This window comes from Epinephelus fuscoguttatus, linkage group LG9 (assembly GCF_011397635.1).
Source record: "Epinephelus fuscoguttatus linkage group LG9, E.fuscoguttatus.final_Chr_v1".
NCBI lineage: Eukaryota > Metazoa > Chordata > Actinopteri > Perciformes > Serranidae > Epinephelus > Epinephelus fuscoguttatus.
In genome coordinates, this window is record NC_064760.1 from 10317625 (window position 1) to 10328197 (window position 10573).

The following is a 10573-nucleotide window of genomic DNA, read 5'->3' on the forward strand; positions in this document are numbered from 1 at the left end:
TTTATTTTTGTCTTTTTTTTTTTTTTTTTTTTTTTTTACCTAGGCACTGAAATAGATGTAGCACTTTCATTTTCGTTGCAAATTCTTTTTGCAGTGACAATAAAGGCATTCTGATTCTGATTCTGATTCTGAAACGGAATTGGTCCTTGGTCTGTAAGGGCTTAGGGCTTGAGTCAACGAGTCTGTAAGGGATCCATTTGGGATTGGGGGATTCTGACCTTGTCACATATCGATGATCGGTCAGGGACCTTCCACGTCCAGATACGACGTGCAAGGTACCCTGGGTGCGTTGGTTGTTGATGTTCCGGGACTAGGGTTGGGATCCAGATCCGGTTCTTTTTTGGAACCGGGTCCAAAGTTCCAGTTCCGGAACCGGTTCCATCACATTTGGAGTAACGGTTCCTAGATTGTAAAAAAAAAAAACCCATCACGTGCATTTCCATTAGAGTGCAGCACAGGCCGCATATTTCTGTCCGAACCCGACCGAGCCCGACAGTATTTAATGACTAAAGCACTGAGTTTGTGTCACACAGTTGTTATGGTTACAGGTGTGTGCCGTGGGTGCTCAGCGGAGAGGGAGACCTCCGTGTTTGAGACGGGAGTGGGCGGTGGGAGGTCCGCTTCCAGCGAGGGGAGAGGGAGAAATATAACAAAATAAGATAAAATAGGAAAAACCTGTCTCCCTCTTTTATTTAATTTTCAGCGTATAATCAAGGCGGAGGCTGGCGGCGGGAGGTCCGAGACTTCCAGCGAGGGGAGAGGGAGAAACAAACAGCCAATGTGTGTGTGTGTTCTGTTCAGGTGTTGTCACGTAAATAACAGTGCCCAAGCATGAATGCATATAAGTATTTTTTATTACATTGTTTTGGTTAATTTTAATAGTGTTACTGTAGAAATCAGAGAATCACTTTGTTGTTATATATTCTCAGGGAGATGATACAAGCTCTAAATCTGAAATACACACCACACACAAATGTGTAGGCTATTTTCATCTAATTGTACTGTGCTACAGTTAGAATAAAGTTTTTGTATTTTTATGATTGCATTTGTGTTTATTGTATACTTGTTTAAGTATAGCAAGTATAATGAATATAATGTAGGAATAGGTAAGGAATTGGACTGTTAAGAAGGAATCGGTAAGAGGAATCGGTAAGGAATCGGACATGTCCCAACCCTATCTGGGACACTGCATCAAGTTCTACCTGTGACATGTATTGTCTTCTTTCAAAATACACCTCTGTTTTCACAGGAAATTTACCATTTACATACAGTCTCTTTCAAAATAAAGTCACCTTGTCAGTAGGCATAGTTAAACTATAATGGCGACCGGCCACGTAACATGCCGATGTTAGAGGATGGCTTTTTCCCGTCAGTGTCTGGCACCACAAGTTACTGCCCAAGCACTGGATTTTGACGACTTCGGAGTGAGAAAGAGTCGGACACGCAGCAAAGGGCCATGGGTTGCAATCAAACTTGTGGCTGGTACAACAAGGACAAAGCCTTTGTACATGGGGCACGTGCTCTACCTGGTGAGCTAATGGGCGCCCCGATGGCTTCATTTTTTCAATCCCTAGAGGCTGCTGCTTGTGCATCACAGAGACCTCCTCTGTAGTGCTCTAAGATGCTGAGAGTTGCGAGATGCATCTGTATTTGACAACTTGTGAGGTTGCAGTGGGAAATGTTCAGTCCATCTGAGACAAAGAAGTCTAATTTCAAATGAACACCTGGACTTGAAAATGTATGTTTGGTCTATTTAAGTGCCCTGACACACTTAGCTGACATTTGGCTGTCGGGTGCTGCGGGGCCACTGGCTTTATGTTCAGGCCCGTGCTGTTGGGTCTGCACCCACAAAGACATTGTATAAAGTCCTTTGGGTCTTCAGTTAAAAGTTGCACTTGAACATAAGAGGAAATATCTACTCATTATCTGCATTCATAATAATATCAATAATAATAATAATAATAAACACCATGGAGGGACAAACAAAAACTATTCAAGTATACTTCATCGTCCTCATGGGAGAACTTTTGACCTTAATCGCACTCAAAATCAGCCATAAATATTCAACATTTTTACGCTATCTATCTTTCATGGAATATGAAATAAGAATCTGTCTGGTAAAAAAACAGGCACTGTAAGGTTTACTGAAATTGCACAAGCACACGACAAGGCACACTAAGGATAGCCCACTCCCACTGACTGAGTCAGCCAAACAGAAGCTGATAAGGACCAACTGGAGCGCGGATGTCAAACTCATTTTAGTTCATGATCTGCATACAGCCTGATTTGATCTCAAGTGGGCCGAACCAGTACAACCATTGCGTAACAGCTTATAAATAGCATCTTCAGAATGTTCCCATTCTTTTAGTGAAGCAGCGCAAGTACATTCTGACAATGTTGATGTGTTTGAACAGATGAAGAGAAATAAGTAATGAAGTAAAATAATAATTTCGACAATATGTCACAGTTTTCCACAGTCAGTTTGTCTGCTACTCACTGCCATTACATTCTTCCATACATCTCTATCCTTGCACAGTAATGCCGGCACCACACTAAACTAAACTGGGAGCGATTGAGGAAGCAGGTCAAGTTATCCCTTGCCTTACAAACCATTTACAAATCAAAAGTTTTGGCAGTGCCTTAGTGACAGGGTTCAACCGATACAGTTTTAAGATATAATCTGATACAGTTTCTTTTGTAGTGAAGCTGCTGATTGATAATATTTTGCACAATGTTCAATATCTTTAAATCTGGCTACAATCATTGTTTTTAGAGAGAGCTGTATTCTGGTCAGGGTGGAAAAGCCTCTGAAGCAGCATTTTACACAAAGTAGGATACTCAGTATTTAACTTACTTCTGATGCTTGACATCTCTTGAGGCTCATTTCTACTCCCTTTTTGGATTTAAATAGATATGTTCTCTTCAAACATAACCGTCTCTACCCACATACTCTCAATCATCCTTTATGTTGGCATGAGTACATCCACTAGATGGCACTAAAGGGCGCAGTCAAAAGTTTCAACAAATGGTGGAGGAGGCTGAACTAATATTACCTTCTAATGAGGCAGCGTTGTGCACAGTGGTGGTCTGCGAGGCCATTAAATACATCAACCCGTGTGGATGGAGAATTATTTTGACTACATTAACGATTCATGCTGTTAAACCATTTTTGGCACCTTTCTAATCATTTGACCACTCAAAGTGCTTTTTACACTACGAGAGTTGCGTTCATCCATTCACACACACATTCACACACTGGTGGCCGAGGCTACCAGCCAAGGGGCCACCTGCTGCTCAGTTTTTAACACACTCATACACTGATGGAACAGCCACTGAGCAATTTGGAGTTCAAAAGCTTGCCCAAGGATACTTCAACATGCAGACTTTAGCGGATGACCCGTTCTACCTCTGAGCCGCAGCCATCCACATTTTGAAATGTCTTCATCAGGTGTATCTGGTATGAACTATGCTACACTGCCTCCACAATCTCTGGTGGCACTGCTGTTTTGTCTGTATCTGTAAGCTCTTAGAAAATGTGCACACATTCAGATGGCATGAGCGCAGAGCACAGAAAGAAGACATCCATGCGTGTACATGTCTAACATTGAGCATAAATGAGCCTTTAGTCTTCACAAACGCATTAATATTAGGTGTGCAAAGTCAACCAGTGGGACTCATTGGACCCTTTGGGGGGCCAGTTCTGGTCCACAGGCTGTATGTTTGACACCCCTGGAACAGACAGTTCCTGATTCATCCGCAGGCGATAGTTAGCCACAGAGGGCTCAAAGTTGAAAGTATCTTTATTGTCCCTTAGAGGGAAACTGGGAGACTCAGAGATGGTTCAACAGTGCCTGATGGCACTGACTGTAAATCAGGGTTCAAAAGATCTTTAGGGCATTACTCCTTGAGCTCCTGAAGAGTGGCCTAACATCTGTGGACTGTGACAACATAAAAGACCCCCTTGCATGAGATCAATTTTTCACAAGGCAGTAGCATATGGCGGGGCCAGATATGACTTTGAATTTCTCCACAGATCTTGGGTGCATGGGTCTGGCTAGAATCAGAAACAGTAATGCAACAGATCCCTGTCTTGACCAGTGCAGAGGCCGTATATGAACCTCAATGCACAAAGCTACTCTGGTCTACAGCCAAACTAAAGAATGCAATTATCACCTAAGATGTGTAACATCCACATCAGGTTCCAATGCATTTATAGCATGGAGCTTATCTTGCTATGGAGGTTACCATTGTGCATTACAGCTGAAATACCAAAGCTTGATTTAAGAGCGCAAAACACACACATTGGATTAAGGCTCCTCTGGGCTAGAGGCAAAATTTGACCTGACAGGCTCTTGGTAAAACATTCTGACCCAGCAAACAATAGCTGTCAGTTTGAATCCAGTGCGTGGATACCCTTAGTCCACCAGGCTTCACACGGACCTGCAAACCTGCACTGATGCAGGATGCACATAGAACAACTGGTCAGTGACTGATAACAGCTCACGCATTTGCTGCTAGTAGAGAATGCAGCATTGTAGAGGGCAAGAAATCTCCAACTGTCATCAGAGGACCCACAGCACCCACTGAGAACCTCACACAACACAGGGGATAAAAACACAAATACCTTATATAGTCTATCACTGAGGATATATCCAGACAGAATCATGAGCATCCTGCAGGTGCCTCCCACTGATTTTTATCTTTTCTGCTTCCAGATAATTCAACTATATCCAGGCTGTTATTGCATAGTGGGTGGCGTATCGCTTTCAAAATGCTGATACAAATTCCAGGTGATTTAAACGCAATATAAAAGGAATAATACATCAAAAATATCATTTAGAAGGATCCTGGTGGACAAAAACATATTCATATCTCTATCCTAAAATCACTCTCCAAGTAAACGCCCGCTTTTTCTTCAAATCAGTGGTAAAGTCACATAAAGTCGCTCAAATAACAACCAGGCTGCTTCTTTCATTCAAATAAATTGCCTGATAAATTGTGTGCAACCCCAACAGATCTGGCTGAGTAGAGCAGGATGTGCGCTCTCCTGAAAGGCAAAAAATGTAAGCTTCAACGACTTCGTAAATTTGTCAAAAAGAGAAGTTTCTGAACTTACCTGACACTCCATACGCGAAAATCACAACCACATAAACTTGCATGGTCCCTCTTGAAGTTGTTGTGAAGATCGCGCGGGTGGCGGTGGTGACGGACTGATTGTCCACAACGGGAACCTGTGCGTAAAAATAACACCAAAAGTTTGTTCGCGTGCTGTTGTTGTTGTGCGATGCAAAGCGTGCAGATGAGACTCGTGGGTGGTGGAGACGAGTAGGAGAAGCTGGTGTACCTGCAGCCGCTTGGCAAGGTCGACTCGGTCTGCAGCCAGTCCGACAGAGAGGGGAAGGTTTAATGAATCAGTTGGCATCATCTGACGCACACGGGCAGCAGCGGCAGCACAGGTGCAGCGCGCACAGAGGGGTGGGGGTGGGAGTGAGAGACAGAAACGAGGAGGAGGAGGAGGAGGAAGAGGAGGAGGAATGTATCTGGGACTCTGCAGAAAAAGGGAAATCCAGGCTCTGAAGAGAACATATTGAAAATAACTGCTGCACATCAAATGCTCTGCTGATTTGCATTCATTAGGCGCCTCTTGTCGGCGGTAAACTCTCCAGGTGCATGTAAGATATAAAAGCACGCCTCCCAATGTGGGTTTGTGATGAAGGTCAGAGGACTGATGCGTTTAAAAGCATCGCAACCAATATTCTCAATTGCCCGAGCTCAAGCAAAAAAAAAAAAACAATCGTGGCGTGATTACCTGAGAGATTTCCCTCCTGTGCTACTCTTTGTAATAAGCAGCAGGGAAAACTCCAGAGGATGTTGTCACTGTGTGTGTGTTCACATAAAAGACTTGCTATAGGCAAGAGCTCTTATTTGACAGGCAGGGTGATCCATGCCTGAAATCTGATTCCCAGTGTTTGTTGGCTCATCTTATCTTTCACTCTGCCCCCATACACGATATCTATCTTCTGTGCCTCTGAAGTCACCCTAAGGGCAGTCATGCAGAAGAAATGAAAAGATTGCTGGAAGTTTTAAAGCTGCATCAATAAAAACAATGGTCAAATGGTCACTCTGTCAGCTCACTGTTATGGTTCCATTTTCAGATGCCAGGCAGCTGTTTTCAACAAAAAAGCAGTGTCCAAACAGCACATAAAGTTAACAACTAGCTGGTGAATTCATCGAGCATGGAACAGCTGAAGAGCCAGATATGGCAGGCTAATTCAGTCAGTTGGTGGAGACTGTCACTTGGCCAGAGACATCATTTCAAGTAAATGCTAACGTTGCTCCGTGTGTGCTGGATGTGTAAAAAGTTTGTCAGCCACATCAACATTGTAAGGTGTCAGTGTGTTTAGCCTACAGCTTATTCCGCTGCCCCCAAGTGGCTAAAAAAAAGGGAGAGAACAAATACTGCTGCTGCAAAGGTGCCAGTTTATGAAGGTTTAAAATGACTATATACAGTAGATAGAAATCAAGCCAGAGACGAACTTGTGATGGGATCATCCAGCCCAAGAGGCAACCTCTGAGGATAAAAATGCCAGATAAGCCAACATGAGAGTGCCAAAAACTGCTATTCCTTTAATGGCCTCTTGGAGTGGCTCCAAAACAATCAATCCCAACAGACCTCCACATTAAAATGCCCAACTTTACAGCAGAATAAACATGTTTATAGCCTAGTATAAAAAACGGTTTTGTTTTTCATAGCTTATTTTAACATTTGCAACTGTACAGGGGTGAATTTTTAAATAACTCATCAGTGTATGTTTTATTAAGGCTCAAGATTACGCATATTTAAAGGCAGTCTGTAGGTCAGATCCATCCATCACACCTGCACAACTTCGATCCTAAAAAAAAAAATCATCATCAATCATTAAGGCCTCAAAATGGCAGTCCACAAACCAAATCACTGTAGCTACGTCCATTGTTTTATCCAGTCTGTGTTCCAAACTGGATACATCTGCAACTTAAAACAAATGTGGGCCAGGGGCGTAAAGTGTGTGTCTCTGTGTGTGTGTGTGTGTGTGTGTGTGTGTGTGTATATGTGTGGCACCCTTCCCTACCTCCAGCCCCCTGCTTGGACCACACCCATCTTCGAACGTAGCCTTCACTTTGATCTCAACTACACATTTGTAAAGTGTGGTGACTGCATCTGGAACTGTTGTGACACTATCTTGCTGATCAAATGTATCCACAGACACAGACAGACCAGCATGTTCTCACTCCCAACACATATGACACGCTAACTATCCTCGGTGTGTCTTTTGCTGACATTCTGGGATGCCGTATCAATTTACACCTGTCACATGCATTGTGTCTTTTCAAAATACACTTACGTTAGGGTTAGGAAATGTACAGTTTCTGCTCGGTAGATGCAAACAGTCTTTTCAAAACAAACTTAAAGGGATAGTGCACCCAAAAATGAAAATTTAGCCATTATCTACTCACCCATATGCTGATGGAGGCTCAGGTGAAGTTTTAGAGTCCTCACAACTCTTGCGGAGATCCCAGGGGAGAGGAGGTAGCAACACAACTCCACCTAATGGAGGCTGACGGCGCCCAAACTAAAAACTCAAAGTACACATCAAATAAATTTCTCCCAAAGATTGTGTCTGTCATTTAAGGTTGTTTTTGATCACACTGCTGTTTGTTCAAGTGTTTGTTTTATGATAAATGTGGTTTTGTTGTGCCTCTCCCCATGACAGGTTCATCTTTATTAACTCCAGTGTCACAATTCTGAGCCAGGTGGTTTTGGGCCTTCTGAGTTTTCTTTTGCCTGGTGGTGTCCATCTTAAGGCGACTCTCATGATCTGGCCCTGCTCCATTCTTAGCACATGGCCTAGCCATCTCAAACGTCTGTGTGTGAATTCTTTGGCGATGCTCTGGCTACGCATTTCTTGTACAGCTGAAGGTTGGAGATTTTGTTTGGCCAGAAGATCTGGCATATTTGTCTGGGGCATCCATTGTGAGAGGCTTCCACTCTCATCTGTCTGTTTTGACCACTAGCCAACTCTCTGAACCGTACAGCAGAACAGATTTGACATTGCTCTATGGTTAAAACACTATACTTGTGTGGGTAGATTTAGGCATCAAACACACGTTTTAGATTTAGAAAAAAACATCACGGTTTGGCCCAACATTCATCCAGAAAGCAAACACCAAGCTCCTGGGAAAGTGTCCAGTGTTTGTTGGACCCATCCACCATCCCAGCAACATATCGAACTACTGCGAAAGGGTGGCTTTTCTTTTTTGTGTTGGAAATCACTGACCAAGCAGTGGTATTTGACAACTTCAGAAAGAGAATGGGTTTGAACAGACATACTGTGTAAAAACTGGGTAATGAAAAACAGAAAACTGGTCTTTGATAGTTCCTCTGTCCTGTGTTCCTCTGTCACACACTGTGTACCTCACAGTTGGTGCTACCAGGACCTCATTTTGCCATGATGATACACACACACACAGCCTCACAAAGTGTAAACAATAGCAGCCATTGCAATGTTGTCATGACTGGTAATTATGTGAGCACTGAGACGGATTCTCATTGCAAATGCTTGGATGCACAAAGGTAGCCTATGTGTCTCTCAGGGAATCAGACTGTCAACAAGAAAATCAGTTTTCTTTTTCCAATGAAATACACAGGCAAGTCAATAATGTCCAGTAGCTCCTATTAACTGGTGTGTCCTGATTAGTGAGTGCAATGGAATTCATGAAGAATCACCACAATGTACATACATACCTATATGCAACATATATGCAATGAAACTGGAAACACAACACCAACTCTCACCATCAAGCTTAACTTGTCCCCAAAGATTTTCGGCAAACAAAAAAAAAATTGGTCGGATTCTGACCTTCTGAGCAGCTAATTTGTGAAATGTAGGTTGAAACATTTCTAGAGCTTCTTGGAGGTAGTTTCAAAGCATTAAATGTGCTTGTCTGTGGTTTAGAGTTGCTGACAAGCCTCAGTTTGTTAGATCATTAGATACAAACAAGCCCTGCGGGTGCCTGGCAATCTGCTGCGGCTTGCAACGTTTTGGCAGCCAGTGAATGACTTGAATTACACCACTGAAGACATCCTCAAACACATGTTCAGATCTTTTTGCTCTGTTCTTGTAAAAGGGGATTGACTATTTATTTTTGGGTTTTGCTGCTTTAGTATGCAAAGAGTCCTTCAGTCGTTTCTGGTGGATGCGTGTTAGAGCTCTGATTTTACAGATTAAAATCGAGAGGGATAAATAAGAAGAAAACACAAGCATGACCGGCAAGAACGCCGATCTCATTACAACTTGGGGGGAACCACAGACATGGAATTTTCTCAAAAGGAGCTCAACAATATAACCAAGGTATTTCAAATCATCTATGTGGAATATAAATATGTCTTGAAGGGATGCAATTCAAATGCAACCTTTGCTCCCAGTGTAGGAACATCTTTGACATCAGAGACAAAGGTTCACATCCTGAGCCCCATCTGTAGTTATACACAACCAAAGCACTTTGGTTAAGGTTGTGAAAGATTTTTGTTTCAGTTAAATGATGATTTATGTTACCAGCTCACACATTTCCCCCTTTAAGGGCGGTGGCCGTTGTGGGCAACCTGTGAGTGTGTGACGTGAGCTCCGTGTATGTGGTGGGGAGGCAACTTTCTCTAAGGTATGTGAGGGTGAAGGCTGCATGCGGCAACAAGTGACGCTAACCAGTAGAACACAGTGTCTAGATAAGCACAGGGCTATTGCTTAACCTCATGAGAAGGCCACGTTTATTGATTTTGTGGTGAAGACTGAAATAAAGCCAGTGTTGGTAAACGGCACCCGGACACCTCCGGACTGGTCCAGACCACAAGAAGCTAGTTACCAGCTAATAACGAGCCAAGCTAAATCAATGCTAATAAGCCAGCGTGGTCAGAGCCGATAAGCTGTCATTGAGAGGTATCATTAAGTAAACCAAAAATGATTTTACTCAGATAAGAAAATGATGTCAAACGATGTCATCATGTTGATAAAGGCATCGGATCAGAAAGTACAAAAGATGTCATTCTAAAGTGCCGTTACAAATACATAGTTTGTCATTTTATTTGGAGGACTTATTGCTTTTTGAAACTCTCTCAGTACTCTGAGAGTATTTAGATTTGATACCCAGATCCATGAAGGATCATATTTTGTCTACCAGAATTGTATTCCTGGCTTTATGACCTCAGTATTTCTGCAACCCCAGTAATAATATCTTTTGTGTTTGGCTAAAGCATTGTTTTCTTCCTCCTCTTTATACATATATTTGAAAAAAGCGACATTAACTGCATGGCACACGCAGCAATGCGAGTGCTGGCAGGTAATAAAGTTTGCTCTCGTTTAAAGCCACAGATTTTCAAAACTATCAATGGAAAACTGATAGTGGAAGACGAATTTCTGAACTTTCTTGTGATCAAAATGAGGACACTGAGTCAGGATGAGATTGTTATGCTGGCCTCAAACAATTTCCCGTCTGAGTGGATAGAGGAGTCCAAACGACTTCTCTTTGAAGTGTGTCCGAG

At 42.7% G+C, this 10573-nt stretch overlaps 1 protein-coding gene across 1 annotated transcript in view; it reads right to left on the minus strand.

The window, feature by feature from the left end:
• The window catches only part of rxfp1 (relaxin family peptide receptor 1), a 140604-nt gene extending 135190 nt beyond the window's left edge, over positions 1-5414 (minus strand). The window contains exons 1-2 of the mRNA XM_049585117.1: positions 5345-5414; positions 5117-5231 (exon numbers count right to left, since the gene is read on the minus strand). Of these exons, the coding sequence (XP_049441074.1) occupies positions 5117-5159 (43 nt within the window). The 5' untranslated portion in view covers positions 5160-5231; positions 5345-5414. The remainder of the gene's footprint in view (positions 1-5116; positions 5232-5344) is intronic.
• Between the last annotated feature and the right edge of the window lie 5159 nt (positions 5415-10573).